General features: G+C 50.9%; 1 protein-coding gene across 11 annotated transcripts in view; it reads left to right on the plus strand.

Moving 5' to 3' along the window:
• The window catches only part of SLC4A5 (solute carrier family 4 member 5), a 141,666-nt gene that overhangs the window by 61,382 nt on the left and 62,441 nt on the right, over positions 1–17,843 (plus strand). For 10 of the 11 annotated variants that reach the window (XM_051837194.2, XM_070068885.1, XM_002709728.5 and 7 more), the window contains one exon: positions 8,830–8,959. In XM_051837194.2, coding sequence (XP_051693154.2) covers positions 8,830–8,959 — 130 coding nt within the window. Of the gene's footprint in view, positions 1–3,766; positions 3,924–8,829; positions 8,960–17,843 lie in introns of those variants that run through there. The other variant, XM_070068888.1, reaches the window with a different exon arrangement.

Below are 17,843 nucleotides of genomic sequence, written 5' to 3' on the forward strand. Positions count from 1 at the left end.
AGGCCTTGAAATCCCCCTTTCTCTCCTCTCCCTACCCACTGGTCTTGGAAAAGAAGGACACAGGATCGATTCAGCTTCCTCCCCCAGTGATGTGAGTTAGGCTCCCCTCTCGGCATGGAAGGAAGAAGCAGCAGCTGTTTGAGTATTAAATGCTGATTTCTTTGCTTTACTGCATTCCTATTCACTGAAACAAAGCAATGAGGACAACATACAAATTAAAGCCTTGCTGATGCTTTGACTCTTAAGCTGTGAGTAACCCCCACGGTACAACTGATTGCCTCTTACTCTTCTGGCTCTCCAGAAATGTCAGAGTCCCCACCGCAGAGGCTCCAACAAGATGGGTGTCATCATTCTCTCTTCTCTGCGGGGTCTCCTACAAAGACGTGGGCCCCTTTGATTTCACACAGTGGATATTGCCCTTCCCAGGCTCAGTGGAGCAGAGTGGCGTGGGGACTCGGAGAGCAAAGGCTGAGGGATGTCTTCTTTGACTTCCTCATGGAGCATCGACTGAGTCTCTCCCCCAGCTCCCAACACACCGACATCTTCTCCAGCTCTGGTGCCATCCACGAGTACCCAGCAGTGCCCTCACCTGGCTCTGCCAGCTCCTCTGACCCAGGGGATGTCCTCCCTTCCTCCAGGCCCAGGTTTCTTTCTGATTTATTTATTTATTTATTTATTTATTTATTTATTTGAAAGGCAGAGTTAGAGAGAGAGAAAGAGAGGCAGAGAGAGAGATCTTCCATCTGCTGGTTCACTCCCCAGATGGCCACAAAGGCTGGGGCTGGGCCAGGCCAAAATCAGGAGCCAAGAGCTTCTTCCAGGTCTCCCACATAGGTGCAGGGGCCCAAGCACTTGGGCCTTCTCCCTCTGCATTCCCAGGCCATTAGCAGGGAGCTGGATGGGAAATGGAGCAGCCAGGACTCAAACAGGTGCCCACATGGGATGGCAGGAGGCGTTGCAGGCAGTGGCTTCACCTGTTAGGCCACAACACCAGCCCCAGCTTTCTCTCACTGACCTTCCTTTCTCTCTCTAGCCTGCTCTGCCTTAGCTTCATGCCCCGTCTTTTAACCATCACCAGTTCCTTCTTACTCTGTGCTCATTACAGGGACTCAACATTCTTTTATAACTTTGAGTTCTCAAAAAGATTCTCCATATAAAGAATTTCATATAAGGGGGATTCGTGATTAAAAAGGTAATTTATCACAGTGTCAGAAACTTGGCTTAGGCAAGAAGGGAGGGAGAGAGCAGGAGGGGGAAGGAGGTAGAAGAGAAGAGGAGGGAGAGGAGGGAGAGGAAGGGGGGGGGGGACTTCTTGTTGGCTCTTTTCTTGCTGAGGCTAATCCCAGCTGATGTGCTCATGAGTGTTAATCAGTCAAATTCACTCACCCAGCAAATATTTATTGAGTGCTCCTGCTGTGTGAGCCCAAGTCAGGGGCCAGCAGCTTCTGAACAAGACAGAGCCTGACCTTGCAAAGCTGACTGTCTGGCAGCTCCTTGTGAAGCTTGAGAGAGAGGGACTCTCTGAACGGACTCACCCAGAGCGGAGGGACACAGGATTGTGTCCTGACGCTGGCTTCCTGGTAATCTCAGTGCCTCTGGGTCTTTACTAGTAGTTGAAGTCTGTGCTGTTTGCCCAGTTGCAGTCCAGTAGAGCAATCTGTGCTTTGCTTGTCGGGTGAACGTTCAGTGCCCCCCAGTGAAAGCAGGCTTCTGTGTGTTTTTCTAGTACATTCTCTGAAGCTCATGTCTGCTATCCTTGGGTTTCTCCCAATGACCGCTGGTTGAATGGGTTCCTACAGTTGGGCCACACTGTGTGACTCACTATTAGCTACAGTAGAAAGGCTGTGGCCTGTGGTGATTCTCATTACAAGGATTAACTTGTGACATGCTGCATGCTGGTGGGACCCGCATTAGAGACCCTGATCCAATAGCCCAGCGTGTGGTAAGCTAAATCTTCTGTGTGCAGAAGGGAGGGGCAGGGAGAGGAAGGGGGTCTGGGGGAGGAGGCGCTGAGGGAAGCCTGAGAGTTTAGAAGCTGAAGAGGACCAAGCCTTGGAATGTTTAGGGGGACAGACTGATCTACCTGCTGGCAAGTGAGATTGGAATAGCAATCTCGTTTACTGAGGGACTGGTATATGTGGAGTGCTGTGCCACCCATATCGCATCTATTATCTCATTTAATCCCCACTGCAATATAGGGAGCTACATGTGATTATTCCCACTTGATGAGTAGGGAAAGTAAGGCTCAGAGACCTAAAGCCTTGCCAAGATCCTGCTGCTAGTAATTAAGTAGAGACAAGAGATGAATCTGCATCTGGGCTCTTAAAGCACATCAACAGAACCCTATGGTGTCCTTGGCAATCGTCTGTGGGTGTTGAGCTCGCCGGTAGCCTCCGGCTTAGTGTAGCCTTCAGTGTCCCTGCTCAGCAGCACCCAGGAGGGCTGGGCCAACCTCAGCCACAGTGCAGGGCTACCTGGACAGCCCAAGGTTCTCCAACAGGATCGCCCTGCCCCTGACTCCCCGCCAAGATAGAAACTCCTGGGATGCCCACTACAGGGGTCCATGTGATGGTGGCTTTGCTTGGAGCCCAGCCCTCTGCTTCCATTTTCTCAGCTGTAAAATGGGTTGGCTTGACCCTCAAGCCTGGAGGTATGAAACTGGGATCAGTGGAGTCATCCAATGGGGCAGTGTAGGGTGGAGGATGTTGAGCGGGGGCATTAGCCCTTCCTCGGGCTCCACTGACCTGCACTGTGACCAGGGGATACCCTCTGTGCCGTAAATGGGTCTTGATTTTCTCATCTGTGAAACAAAGGGTTTGGACTCAACCATCGCTAAGCTCCCTTCCAGCTCAGAGACTTAGTGGATTCAGAGTTTGGAGCTCCCTGGAGTGGCCTCCGCTCAGTGACCTCTGCTCAACCTTGGCACATGCTAAGTACTCAGCAAGCACTTGTTGGACCAAACCCAGGAGATTAGAAGTTTCTCCAAAGAGCAGAATAAGTCCCTGTGGGGTTCACCACATGCCATGAAGTCACTAGCTCCCCCTGTCCATGATTTCTCAGAAAAACACCCACTGAGTGATGACATTGGGGGCTTTCTCTTGGAGGTGCACAAACAGAAAGAGGATCAGGAGTTTGGGCTTAAAGTTGGAAGGGCTATATGGAACATTAGAACCAAGTATTGCTTGCTGTAAACCGTGAGGCCCCACAGTAAGCACCCACCTCCTCCGCTGGGGCTGTGCAGCCCTGCCAGGCCACTCTCCACCCAGCTCACCTGCAGCCAAGGCTCTTAAGGAGGCCCCAGGGAGTCTCAAGGCAAATCCTACCTCTGCCTTTATAAAGGGGACCGTGGAGAGGCGTCTGGGCTCTCCTTGAGCCCCCAGCAGTCAGGCAGGAGGGTAAAGGCGCTGTTCTGCCAGTCCTCTCGCAAGTCTTCAGCTGCCACCGCCCCTGCTGTTTGGAGACCCAGCTTCCTGCCTGAGCAGCCACTGAAGCCACGGAGCCCTCCTCTCCAACACACCTGAGATCTCCATCTCTCTCTCTCTCTCTCTCTCTCTCTCTCTCTGTGTCTTTATTTCACTATTAGTATAGTTTTTTCCTCTTTCAGATACACAATTTCACTCAATCTCTCTCCCATTTATCACATCTTTACTGTCTGCACATAGACCTCTCTTTCCACCTCCCAAGTCTTTCACACATTCCTTTTTCTCTCTCTTTCCCTCTCCCTCCCCCTCCCACCCTCCCTCTCTCCCCCCTCCCCCCACCCCTCCTCTTTCCTGGTGCTTAACTGGAAACAAGAGTGAGTTTGTTGTGGAAGGAAGAGGACTCTGAAGGCAGCCACCAGGGTGGCCGAAGCAGAAACAGGCTGGGGCCAGAGGCAGTGCTGACAGCCAGAGACCCCAGCGCTCAGCCGTTCCAGGGAGCAGGTAATGCCCTCGACAGAGCCTGCCAGGCACCACAGGCACGGAGGCCCACAGAGTCGGTGCATGCCTGTGCCTGCCTCTTCTCCGAACCGCGTGTGGTCTGGTGTGGCTGGAGTTGGGCACTGGGTAGGGACACTAAGGACCAAGCAAGGCAGGTTGAGCCCGACCACAAGGGATGTTGTGAGACCTGGCCTCTGACCCCAGGGTTTAGAAACAGACAGCATTGAAGGATTTTCACCTGGAGAGCAGCCTGACTAAATCTACATTCTAAGGAGTAATTCTTGAAATCTGATCCCAGGGAAAACTGGTGTGGCCCTCCAGAATCAAGCAGTCATATTTTTCTCCCAGTATGAAGGAGAAGGTTATGTTCCCACTTATTGAATTTTCTTCTATGAAATTTTCTTAAACCTTTGGTGTCTGCTAGCAAGTGTCAGCATTCAAGAAGCCAATGGAAAGAATATAAAATAAAAGGAATAAAAAAGTGCAGAAATAGGAGGGTACTTCCAGAGGTCATGGAAAATGAATTAAAAGATAAACTTATTTTGATGTGAAATTATTTTGAAATTCTTGCAGTCTTTCTTGTAACACGTATTCTCCATGAATTTTTTGAAGACTCTTGGTAAAATTCATTGATCTACATAGAGATAAATTAAGAATGTCTTCTGCTAATAAAATTATTTCAAACTCACGTGCACAATATTTTATCTTACTGCTCAGTGCACCGTGACTCCCAGGAGTCCACCACCTGAATGTGTTTGAAATGGTTTAAAAGAACTCTGTTACTATGCAGGGGGTGGGGAAGGAGGGAGCATTTGGGGGCAGCGGGGCCGTGGCTGCTAGTGCAGTGACAGGAGCAGGAGGTGATGAGAGCCCGAACCAGTATTGTGGCAATGGGCTGGGGAAAAGAAATGGCAAAAAATGCATCAGATTGAAAATGGAAGAAGTTAGTGTCCAATTGGATGTGCATAGTGAGAGAGAAGTCTTCAGGAGCAAATCCAGTGTTTCTTGTCTGGATGGCTGGGTAATTAAGGGGGCTATTAAGCAAAATAGAGGACAGCAGCATTGGGATGTTGGAAGATGGGACACAGAGCTGCGTTGACGCCAGCTCCCAGAACTCTCAGGTGGCAGTTAGAATGCTTAACACAGGGCCTGGAGACACGGGTGAGCTAGTTTATAAATGACAACATAAAGAACACAAGCCATCCTGGAAGAGAGATCAAGGAAGAATGCTAGGGATGACTGAAATTTAAGTGTTAGCTAGGCAAGAGGAGCTGGGGAAAGATATTGAGAAAGAATCTTCAAAGACTGAGGAAAAATAGCAAGTACCAGGTTGCACAAGAGTAACTTCAATTCAGAGGGAGCCGCCAGCACCACTGACATCCCAGAGGGCTAAGTCAGACCTAGCTTCACAGTGCCATTAGTTTGATTCATTTATTTAATATATTGGCTTCACAATAGGATAGCAGGAGGGATCTGAGGGCAGGAGTTGCAAACTTGGGTATGTACTGTAAATGAATTAGCAAAGTAGAAGTAGAGAGTGGTGGAGGCAGTGGCAAATGAGAAACTACCCACCAGCAAGACAGCCATAACCCTGTTCCAGTTGATGGTTTAGAAGTACAAACACAGGCACAGTCATCAGAGCCTCTGAATTTTCCAGGAAAGTTAGAGATGTGGATTTTTATATGAAACCTCACAAGTATCTATATTAGCACTTATTTCAGGAAACTTTTGCACTCTCTGAAGGCTGAACCTAACACCTCTCTGAGCCGCCAGTCTGAAATCTGTGCCTTAGTTAGCAGCAGGTTGGGAAGTGTCTGGGCAGGGAGGGAGTGGAGACAGTGAGTGTGGACCACTTCTCTAGGAAGTCAAGGGTAAATGAAGGCAGAAGAGCTTGGAAGAGAGGAGGGGTCTGGGGAGGAGGTTTGAGGGTCAGAGGAACTGTTTATAGGAGAAGAGAAAGATGGTGGAGAGGGCAAAGCTGAGGATTTGAGTAAGGAAAGGCTGGCTGATGAGATAAAGATCTGGAGGAGACACCAGGGGTGGATGGAAGCAGGGGTTGGGCTGCAGGAAGGACTCCTTTGTTCTGAGATGGATGGCATCGGGGATGAAAGCACAGAAGGATCAGAAAAGAGGAATTCAGTGGATTTCATGCCTGGGGGCCTTTGTTTTGTTTTGAGGAAGTGGAGTGGGAGATGGATCCAGAAGCTTGAAGAGAGGAGCAATGGCTAGGAATGGCATCAAGGGACCCCGGGGCAGGGGACTGAGAGGATAAGGGGAAGTTGCTGCCATTGAGACCTGCTGTGGTTGGGTGATTTTCTACGGTGGGACTGGGTGCTGGGGTTGGTGGTGAGGGCAGTTAAGCATCCGTTAACATTCCAAACCCTGTGTCAAGTGTTTTATTCTCCTTACCTGCTTTCTTCCACCCAATAATTCTGTTCACCCAAACTGAGTTCACTCACAAATAAGTGGCAGCTCTGAGATTCACACCACGTCTGGCTGGATTGGAAGTCCATTGTGCACCCTGATTCCACCATACCAGCTCATAACAGCACTGCCTTCCCTGGTACCTCTCGGACCACCTGCAGAGATGAAGCCTAGACTGAGGAGTTCTGGTTTAGTTGTTGACTTCCTGGTTTTATTGGAAAGAAACTGGAAGGGGTGGTGAAAGAGGAGTTGTGATTGTATACCATTGGAGGTCCAGGGAGCAATGGGTGTGGACAGAAGGAATGATAAACTGAGGAAATACAGGGGCTGGGAGGCAGTTGATGATGGGTTGAACCAGGCAGGGCAATGGCATTAGTGAAAACTCTAATATGGGATTGGAGGTGAGGAGAAGAGAGGTGAAGTGATGATGACTCCAGGGTGTCCAGCCTGTGCCATGGGGCAGACAGGGATGTCTTTAGCCAAGGCACTGGTCACCTCTGGTCCTTGCTCACTGCTGACCAGCACATTCCCACCTCAGGCTGAGTCCTCTTCTCCCAGATGTGCGTAAGTGGTGGCTGTCATCACTCATCTCAGTTCAGATGTCCCCTCTGAGCGGCATTTGGTGATCATACTATCTCTTGTGGCTCCTGTGTTTGCTTTGCTTGGTTCAGAACACTTCTCCTTGCCTGAAATGGTCATGTGTAGATGTGTTTACTTGTCGGTTGTCTGGCTCTGAGTATGCTCAGGAGAGCAAGGACACAAATAAAGCTCCATCACAGCTTTATTTTCCAACACCAAAAACCATGCTCATCGCATAGTAGTTGTTCATTAAATGTTGAATGAGAAAAGAGTAACGAATGTTTGAACATTGGAGAAATGTGTTTGGGAAAGTGTGCAATGCCCAATATTGGAATGCTGAGTTTGGAGGTACCTGCAAGATATTCATGAGGTGATGTCCAGTGGATAACTGGAAAGCAGCCTGGAAGCCCATGAATAAGAGGGACACACATGCATACTGTCCGTTTGCTTGGCCAGCTTCCTCTTTGAGTTGACTGGTTTGGGGCCCAGTGGGGAGAAAAAAGATTACTGCAGGTTTACTGTGCTGAACTCAGGTTGGAGTGTTTCTCCTCTCACTTTTCTGTTCCTGATTCATTCATTCCGCCCCCCCTCCTTTAAGATCTATTTTATTTATTTGAAATAAGAGAAAGAGGGAGACACACAGAGAGCTTCCATCTGCTGGTTTGCTCTCCCCAAATGGCTGGGCCAGGCCGAAGCCAGGAGTCTAGAACTCCATCCGAGTCTCCCACCTGGGTGGTAGGAGCCCAAGCCTTCAGGCCATCTTCTGCTTTTCTGGGCCTGTTAGCAGGGAGCTAGATCAGAAGTGGAGCAACCAGGACTTGAACCGGCACTCATATGAGATTCCTGCATCACAAGCAGTGGTTTAAACCTGCTGTGCCACAACCCCAGCCCCCTGTTCCTTGCTCTTGCTGCTGTCCTGGCTTTGGCCATATTCCACCCATCTTCACTGATAGTTGTAAGACCTGAGTCTGAATTCAGACCAAATCCTCTCATCTCTTTCATCTTTTTTTTTTTTTAAGATTTCATTTATTTATTTGAAAGGTAGAGTTATAGACAGTGAGAGGGAGAGACAGAGAGAAAGGTCTTCCTTACGGCTGGTGCTGCGCTGATCTGAAGCCAGGAGCCAGGTGCTTCTTCCTGGTCTCCCACGCGGGTGCAGGGGCCCAAACACTTGGGCCATCTTCTACTGCTTTCCCAGGCCACAGCAGAGAGCTGAATTGGAAGAGGAGCCGCTGGGTCTCAAACCGGCGTCCATACGGGATGCCAGCACCTCAGGTGGAAGATTAACCTACTGTGCCACGGCACTGGAATCCTACTGTGCCACAGTGCTGGCCCCTCATCTCTTTAGTCTTTTTTTTTTTTTTTTTTTTGACAGGCAGAGTGGACAGTGAGAGAGAGAGACAGAGAGAAAGGTCTTCCTTTGCCATTGGTTCACCCTCCAATGGCCGCCGCGGCCGGCGCGCTGCGGCCGGCGCGCTGCGCTGATCCGATGGCAGGAGCCAGGAGCCAGGTGCTTTTCCTGGTCTCCCACGGGGTGCAGGGCCCAAGCACCTGGGCCATCCTCCACTGCACTCCCTGGCCACAGCAGAGGGCTGGCCTGGAAGAGGGGCAACCGGGACAGGATCCGGCGCCCCGACCGGGACTAGAACCCGGTGTGCCGGCGCCGCTAGGCGGAGGATTAGCCTAGTGAGCCGCGGCGCCGGCCTCATCTCTTTAGTCTTAAAGGAGATCTTGCCCACATCCAACCCACAGTGGTGTGTGTGTAACCACCCAGATGCCTGATGTAGTTTCACTGGACTAGGAAATATTTTCCCTTGCACTTGACTCCTGCTCCATTGCTGTTGGCCTGGTGGCCCTCCCGCCTTCCACAGTGCACTCAACAGACTGTGCTGCCCTTGTTTTGCAGGGTCTCCAGCTGCTGAGCAGCTCCAGGACATCCTGGGGGAGGAAGATGAGGCTCCCAACCCCACCCTCTTCACAGAGATGGACACTCTCCAGCATGACGGAGACCAGATGGAGTGGAAGGAGTCAGCCAGGTGAGGCGGAACCCCAGGAGGGAGGTGCAGTCTCTCTGGGGTGAGGGCTGAGCTGGCCCTCCTGCTGGGAAGGGCACCTCATGCCTTGAGTTTTGCCAGGGAGCTTCCTAGTTCACAGAAACCCTCCCACTTGCCATCCTTGGCATCCAGTACTATATTGAACACTTAGGGACAGACAGAAGCATATGACTTCGTCTTTATTCTCAAAGAAATTAAAATCCAAGTGGGAAGGCAGAACAGTCTACCTTGAGACCCTCAGAGAATAATATAAGGATATATTCTTTAGTGTCACAAGGTTCTAACCATAAGTACCAGCAGCCTGGGAGTAGACAGGGAGGGCTTCCTGCAGGAGGGAGAATGTGTGCCAGGCACACTGAGTCTGAGAAAGTGATGGGGAGGTCTAATGGGCTACTGAATACAAAGATTTGGCGAGTTTAGGGCTCGGCAGGCAGAGTGGAGCTACAGACTCAGTCATCAAGGAAAGGGGTAGGGGAGGGCAGAAAGCTATGTAAGTAGGGATGGTAGAAGGATCAGGAGGGCTGGGAGGCTGGAGCAGAACCTGGAGTCAGGGTAAGGAGTGGTTGGTGCTGCCCACGTCCCCAGGGCCTGTGACAGAGTGGCCTCTGAACTGAACTGGGCTGGGCAGAATTGCCAAATTCTTCTGAGAGCCCAAGGAGGAGGACAGGTGGTGTATGGGTCCTGGAAGGACCCTCAGTCTGGAAGACAGCACCCTTTTTTGCATTGTGCCCCACCCTACCCCCTACATAAAAATTATTTTGATTTAAATTAACTTATCAAATTAAGACTTAATATCTTTCTAATCAGAGAAATTAAATGCTAAGGAATAAGATTTGTCAGATAGGTTGAGGCACTTTGGAGTGCCTCAAGCCGTTGTGGTGGCTAAAATGTTTCACTCCCCTAAGGATCCGTTTTGGCCCCCTTGGGGGCAGCTAGTGCCTTGGTTGAAAATGCATGGACTAACTCCTGGCTGCACCCAGCACTGGTGATGTCCAGGGCCACTCTGACACCAGAGCCTGGCAGCTGACCTGTGGCCTGGACTCTTCCCTCACCCACCTCCCTCAGGGTTCTACCCATCTGCTGTGCGGAGCCAGACGAGCTTGCACTTGACTCCTGGTACCTCTCCAGGATTCTATATCCATTCCTCTGCAGGGCTCTCTGGAGAAAGGCCACTGGGTAGACCAGCAAAACCCTGCAGGCCGCAGCTGGGCCCTGTGCCTGTGTGGAAGCTGAGGAGCCTCTTCCCATCAGCCTTCTGGTTGACCCTTACCATGTTAACTAATTCACAGTTTCATCTTGTTCAAACTGCACAGTGTCCCAGAGAAGGCGGGGACTATTGTGCCCATTTTACAGATAGGATACTGAGGTGTAGATACCTATGGCCAAAGCATGCAGGCAACTGAGTCTGGGTTCCAGCCCAGGCCTGTCTGCTCTCCCTGCCTGAGGCTTATGTACTTTGTCATGCTTTCCCCCACTTTTCTCAGCCACTTCCCCCTTCTCCTCCAACTTCCAGGGACTCTGCTTTTACTTCTTGGGGGGACATAGCTCTGGAGGTGATTAAGTTGGTTTTAGAGAGCAATAAGGACAGCTGTAGAGCCCAGGACATGTATCTAGGGGTGACAAGATGGAGCAGGATATTTCTTTTTTTTTAAAGATTTATTTATTCATTTAAAAGTCAGAGTTACACAGAGAGAGGAAAGACAGAGACAGAGAGAGAGAGGTCTTCCATCCACTGGTTCACTCCCCAAATGGCCACAACGGCCAGAGCTGCGCCGATCCAAAGCCAGGAGCCAGGAGCCAGGAGCTTCTTCTGAGTCTCCCACGTGGGTCCAGGGGCCCAAGGACTTGGGCCATCTTCTACTGCTTTCCCAGGCCACAGCAGAGAGCTGGATTGGAAGTAGAGCAGCCAGGTCTCGAACCGGCACCCATATGGGATGCTGGTGCTTCAGGCCAGGGTGTTAACCTGCTGTGCCACAGCGCTGGCCCCAATGGAGCAGGACATTTCAAATGACCAGGGCCAGCCTGGGCTTCCATGGCTTAATGTCCCTGAGAGGCTAGGGTCTGAAGCCACTACCTGCCCTGGGGGTGAATAGAGAAGAGGACCACTGGAAAGGGGCTTCTCAGAGGCTCAAGAGGAAAAGAGTGTCTTCTCCTCACCCTGGGCAGGATCTGCACCAGAACCCCTGGAAATAATTGCGAAGACCAGACCCAAGATGAGAGCCTATCACACACAAATGGAACCCTTGCAGAGCGAGGCCCTGGAACCCTCAGTCACCAGAGACAAAACACACCTGTTTCTGTTCTCTGGCTGTGTATCCACAGGGCCCTCTGCACTATGACGCAGAGAGGACACTGATGACATGTGGATGAGAGGGTTTCCGGAGGGAGGCACCTCCTTAAATATGAAAGGGGTCCGGGCCATTGCTACGCATGAGGTAATAGGTTTCTCTACAAGACAGGCTTTCTGAGATCAGCATGTGGAGTCCTGGGAGGGCCATGGGGTAGTCTGCTCAAACTAATCCCGAAAGTGGTAGCCAAAAGTTACAATGGCTGAACCCAATCCCAGGCAGCCCAGAGAAGAACAGCTGTAGGCCAACCTGGGGGCAGGAAACAGGAGAGGAGAGGAGATTGAGGGTCTTTCGCTTTACATTCCTGCATTCCTGTAGCCTCTTTTGCAGCCAGCCCCATCTGGTTTCCAGCCAGCTGCTCACAGTGTGACCAGCAGGCCTGCCCTGAAGTTGGAAGAAGGGAGTGGCCAGGTCTGCCTTGGCCGAGACAGTTTTGTTGGGCCCTCCTGCAGCAAACACTGGGTCCACCCGTTTGGGGGTGTCACTCCCACACAAGAAAGGGAAGCCTTTCCCTTGGCCCGGGCTGTGGCATCCACTCAGGGCAGCCATAGGTCTCAGAAGTTTCCAGAACCTAAAAATTAGCAAACCCTGGTAGGTTCTGAGTTTCCCTGAAGTAACAGGAGAGAATGACAGGGAATGGGGGACAGCCCCCTCGCAGACACTCAGCCATGGGAAGGCTGTGGGTCCAGCAAGACCCATATCAAAGAGAATGGGGGAGAGGACCCTTTAATGAAAGTATTTAATTTGCTGCAGGGAGTGTTTGCTTTATTGAGTTAGGAGATTAACAGAGTGAAAATCTCAAATCCGAAAGGAATTTTCCCCGGCGGTGCTTTGTCGGGGGTTATTAGTTTGGGGGATGTTTCAGGCCCTTGGAGGAGTCACTCCTGGGCGGATTTAAATGGCTTTTTGAGCTCTGCTGAGCCTTGCCCCGTGCACATAATGGGGACTGTGTGTGTGGCATCGTTTCTAATGTGATCAATGCTGGGAGGGCAGGCTGTTAGCAAGATAGATTTTTATTAACTCTGTCTCTGTAGAGCTCCCATGAGGGAAATGCAGCTGACTGTGTCCTGTTAATGACCTTGCCAGAAGGGAGGGCTGGGTCAGGAGGAGTGGAGGAGACCCCTCGCTGGGAGCAATCCATCCAGAAAAGTCTGTGCTCTCTCAAGCCCACTACCCCCTGACTACAAAGGGAGGGGTGGGAAAGAGAATGACACAGTTTGGAACCCATCCAAATGTGGAGGGCCCTTTAGGGTTACTCAAAAATAACTAGAGCTTAGTGCCTTCCAAGAGCTCTGAAAGCAAATTCCAAATTCAAGCCACCTCTGGTCAGCTCAGAGCAGACCGAAAGACAGCACGCAGTGGCCAGAAGCTGCTTAGGAGATGCGCATGCTCTGAGAACATTCCTGCAGTGACCAGGACAGGACAGAAAGAGGGCATGAGAAGTGGGTCAGCTTATTTGGCTCAGACCAGATCAATGCGTTTTCTCCACAAGTAGGCAGCGATGCTTTCTCACCCCAGGAAGGAGAGAGGAGAAAGCATGAATTTTTTGGCTCAGCCCTAAAAAGGCTCCCGTTTAGATCCTGTGCACACCCTCTTGGCATGGGGCAGAATGAACCCCTGGCCTTCTGGTTTCGCCACCCATCAGGAATCAAGCTTATGGGGCCAGAGCTGCTCATTCTCTATATAAAGCAGAGTAGGAAACTGACAGCTCCCAGTGAAGAAGTCAACAAGCTTCATTCATTAATTCAACTAATATTTACCAAATGCTTCCTGTCTGTAAGCTGTGAGCCCTAGGTGGAAAAAGAATGAAGCACAGCGAATGCTGTCCCTGCTCACTTGTGCTCCCAGTCCAAAAGGGCACAGAGGTGACGGAGGGGCTATGAGAGCACAGAGCAGAGGCACCTCCCCCAGGCAGGAGGTGTCCAGAAAGGCTTGCTGGGGGAAGGAGTGTTGAAGTTGAGACCTGAAGGATGGGTCAGAGGTAGCCAGGAGAAGGGAGAGAAGGAGGGAGAGAGGCAGAGGAGGGAGGGAGGAAGGGAGAGAGGGAGGGGGGAGACCCTTGGAAGAGGCCAGACACAAAGAGGAATCGCAGACGTTCCCTGAGGCCAAGCTACGGAGTGAGAGTCAGGGAGTAGCAGGACCCACCCTACAGGTCTTGGATATGATGCGGAGAGCTTCAGAGGACCACTGAAGTGTTTGAGGTGGGAAAGGGACAGGATAATGTGTTTGAGAGAGGTGGTCTGGTTTTAGTGTGTAGGGTGGATAAAAGGAGATAAGACTTGGCTGGTTAGGAGGCTGGTCCAGGGAGATGAAAGCCAAGATTCAGATATTGGCTCTGGGGAGAGAAGGAAGGGTGGGGTGGGTTTGAGACATAATTTAGCAGGTGCTATTGACAGGGCTTGATGACAAATGGCATGTCCGGGAGAAGGATAGTTGAGGGAATACTCAGCTTTCCAGCCTGAGAAGTGGGTACCGCCTGGTAGCAGTTTGGGAAACAGAAAGGGTAGTAAGGTCTTGTTGTATGGGGCATATTTTGTTGTGTCTTGAGGGCAGTTGATGAAGAGTTCCGTTTGGACAGGTTCTATTTGAGGAAAACCCAGGTGGGGATATGCAGTGGCCAGGGGTTCTGGAGTTCAGTGGAGAAAAAAATAACATCTGTGAGGCATCAGCATCTGGATGGAAGTGAAGCTCACAGAGAAGGGTAAGTTTGCTGAGGTGAGAAGAGAGCCTAGGACGGAACTCCCCAGGAACTCCAGCCTTTAAGGAACAAGAGCGCTTCTTCTGGAAACAGGGGCAGAGGGACATTCAAGATGCAGGGAGTGGCCCATGAACGGGGGAAGCACTGCAGAGCTTCCAGGGATGGGACTCTGCCAGGCGTCTCGGGAGGACTGGGCCGAAGCCAGGCGGCAGCAGGCTGAGGGAAGGGTCAAAGGAAGGAAGAAGGTGGCTTTGGTCGGACTCTTCGGAACTCCTTTCCCAGGGGAACCTGGGTCAAGGGAGGTCCTCTGTTTCTGTTTCTGATTGTGAGAGATAGGAAGGAAGCAGAAGAGAGTGGGTTAAAGAACCAAGAAACTGAGAGAGGCTGCTAGATGAGCAGGGCCCTGGGGTACATGCAGGGGCTCCTAGCAGGGAGCTGAGTGAGTGCGGGGCTGTTCTCTGATGTGCGGGAGAGATGGGAGTGGAAGCGCAGACTGGAGGAGCTGTGGATTGCTGGTATGCCTGAGCCGGGGAAGCAGCTCCAGGCCCTGTGGCCATCCTGTTTTATGCAGAGCAGTCGTGCATGGGTTCTGTAGTCAGATGAAGGTTTTTTTAAGGTTGACTTCCACCTGCTGTGACCTACTGGTCTGAGTAATCACACTATGTGTCATTATCAAACTGCTTTTGCGTTTGGTATCTTAACTTGGCCCTTCCCTTTCTTTCCACTAGTCAAGCACTGATACCTGAGGCTTATGTTTGGATAGCAGGAAAAAGGTTGTTTTTTTTGTTTTTGTTTTTTATAAAAAATAGGGATCAGAACCTGGATGAAGTCCAAGTAAAAGAAAACAAGTTTCCCCTGAGGCCTCAGAAGCCCTGGGTTCCAGCCAGCCTTCTCATCTGGTAGCCATGTAAACACAGAATGCAGATGTGCTAGACACTTCCAGCCCCCAGAGACTTAGTAATTGCTGCATGAGAGACCTGTGCATGTTGGAGAAGCAGCAGCCACACTATCAGCCGGGCAATAATGCAAGTCTACTACATGGTTGACCCAGGATGCTAAGAGGGGGTTAGTTGGCAGTGAGTGTGGTAGGAAAGGTAGTGAAGTGAGGAGAGGTGGTGGGGAGCTCTTCTCAGATGGCTGGAAGTCGTGACTGGCTGGAAGCTCCTCAGAACTGTAGAAGGGTGGTCAGCACGAGGGACCACCCCCCAACCCTGCCCCTGCAGTGGAAGGCCTTCTTGGAGAGTTCCATCAATTGCAGTTACCAGGAGGGGAGGAAGCCACCATCAGGCTGCCTCCATGCCAAGACCTCACTTGATTTACCCCTGAAAAATTTCAGGTGAAAGAAGTGGAGAGAATAGTACAATGAACCCTCATGCACCCATCACCTAGCTTCACCAGTAATGAATATTTTATCATCATCTACATTTTTTGCTTGCTTGCTGGGGTTTCCTTTTGTTATTCACTTTTGCTAGGATATTTATTTATTAGAGAGACAGAGAGAAAGCTCCCAACTGCTGATTCACTCCACAAATGCCCGCAGTAGCTGAGGGTGGGCTAGGCCAAAGCTTGGAGCCAAGAACTCTAGCTGAATCTACCAAGTGGGTGGCAGGGGCACAACTTGTTGAGTCATTGCCTGCTGTTTCCCAGGGTATGCGATAGCAGGAAGCTGTAATTTGGAGCAGAGCTAGGACCCAAACCCAGGCATTCCAATGTGGCACGTGGGTGTTCCAAGCCGTGCACCAAATACTCACCCCTAGAGTGCTTTGAAGACAATCCTAAGATGTTGTAAACATTTCAGCACTCACCTCTATGAAATTAGATTTCACAACTACAATGCCTTTTTATCTCCTAAAAAATTGAAAATAATTCCTTAGTATGTTTGGAAATTCAGTAGAGATTCAAATTTCTCAGACTGTCTTAATAACGTCTTTCTACTGTTGCTTTGTACAATTCAGAATCAAAACACATTGATTTTGGTGACTGTGCCTCCCATCCTGTTAGGATCAGAGCGGTCAGACTCCCAAGATGCCACAAGAATAGTTTCCCCTTTGAGAATGCTTTGGCACCAGCACTTTGTGCTAAAGTCAAATGTCCCCATGTGCTTTGTCCAGCTCCACCTCCCACAGCCTGTTTTCAGGTGAGCTGTCAGGAACCATGTGTGAGGCTCAAAGGGGAGAGAAATGCCACTGTAATTGTCAAGATATTTTAAGCTGCAAGTAACAGAAGCCCATTCAAGCTGCCTTATTTAAAAGGAATATCAGCAGAACACTGAGATGACTTCATGGTGCACAGGGGCAGTCCAATCGCCAGGGCTGGCCCTGGGAAGTGGGTTTGTCCCCTTTCTCTGCTGCTCTCGAGGCATGTTCCTTACTTTTCTGCAGCTGGCTTCCTCTGCTGGTCCCTCACCATTGGCCAGACCTCAACAGAAAGACGTTAAATCTACTCAAATCAAGAGACAATCCCACAGCAGATGGCTCTTCATCATCCCAATTCTCTTTCTTTTTTAAAGATTTATTTATTTATTTGAAAGGCAGGGAGAGGGAGAGAGAGGGAGAGGAAATGAGAGGGAGGGAGGGAAGGAGGTCTTCCATGTGCTGGTTCATTCCCCAAATGGCAGCAATGGCCAGAGCTGCACCAATCCAGATCCAGAAGCTTCTTCCAGGTCTCCCACATGGGTACAGGGGCCCAAGCACTTGGGCCATCTTCTACTGCTTTCCCAGGCCATAGCAGAGAGCTGGATCAGAAGTGGAGCAGCAGGGACTCAAACCGGCACCCATATGGGATGCCAGCACTGCAGGTGGCAGCTTTATCTGCTACACCACCACACCAGCCTCAGATATAACTTTGAATCACAGGGAGTTAGTGTGGGATTCATTCCAGAACTGTCTAAGTCAGGGACACTCACCTGTCTGGTTCCAATTCCAGGCAAAGCTCATTTGCAAAGATGGAAAATTCCAGACCTCTTATGCTGAGCCTATTAAGCATTTGAATAATTTAGCTAATGAGCCTCCTTCTGATTCTATATTTAGCAGCTTTGCAATGACAATATGCAAGGGCTGGAGAATGACAGCCACCCCTATAATGATCCATCATAAATTTCACCATAAGATAAGTTGGTCTGGGGCCAGCGCTGTGGCGCAGTGGGTTAACGCCCTGGCCTGAAGCACTGACATCCCATATGGGCACCGGTTTGAGACCCAGCTGCTCCACTTCTGATTCAGCTCTCTGCTATAGCCTGGGAGAGCAGTGGAAGATGGCCCAAGTCCTTGGGCCCCTGCACCCACGTGGGAGACCGGGAAGGAGCACCTGACTCCTGGCTTTGGATCGGCGCAGCTCCAGCCATTGTGGCCAACTGTCGTTCCCCGTCTTCGCGGAGGAACGACACTAAGCCCTGCCTAGGCTTCATATCCGAGTCACGGCACCATTATGTCGTTCCCCGTCTTCGTGGAGGAACAACACTAAACCCTGCCTAGGCTTCATATCCGAGTCACGGCACCATTATGTCGCTCCCCCTCTTCGCGGAGGAACGACACTAAGCCCTGCCTAGGCTTCATATCCGAGTCACGGCACCATTATGTCGCTCCCCCTCTTCGTGGAGGAACGACACAGGACCCTGCGCTGTTCTTTCGTCTGCTCGGCCCTCCCCGGGTTTGCTGCTGGTTCTTCCCGGGTTGGCTACTGTCCCTTCCACCTCCGTGGAAGGGCGGTTCCCCCTGCCACATTCCCCACTTCCGCAGGGGAGCGGCACACCGCCGGCCGGCTCTCTCGGGGGCTGCACAGGTGTTCCTTCAGATAGATGTTCCCCTTAGATGTTCCTGGT

The sequence above is a fragment of the Oryctolagus cuniculus genome, chromosome 2, assembly GCF_964237555.1.
Source record: "Oryctolagus cuniculus chromosome 2, mOryCun1.1, whole genome shotgun sequence".
Taxonomy (NCBI): domain Eukaryota; kingdom Metazoa; phylum Chordata; class Mammalia; order Lagomorpha; family Leporidae; genus Oryctolagus; species Oryctolagus cuniculus.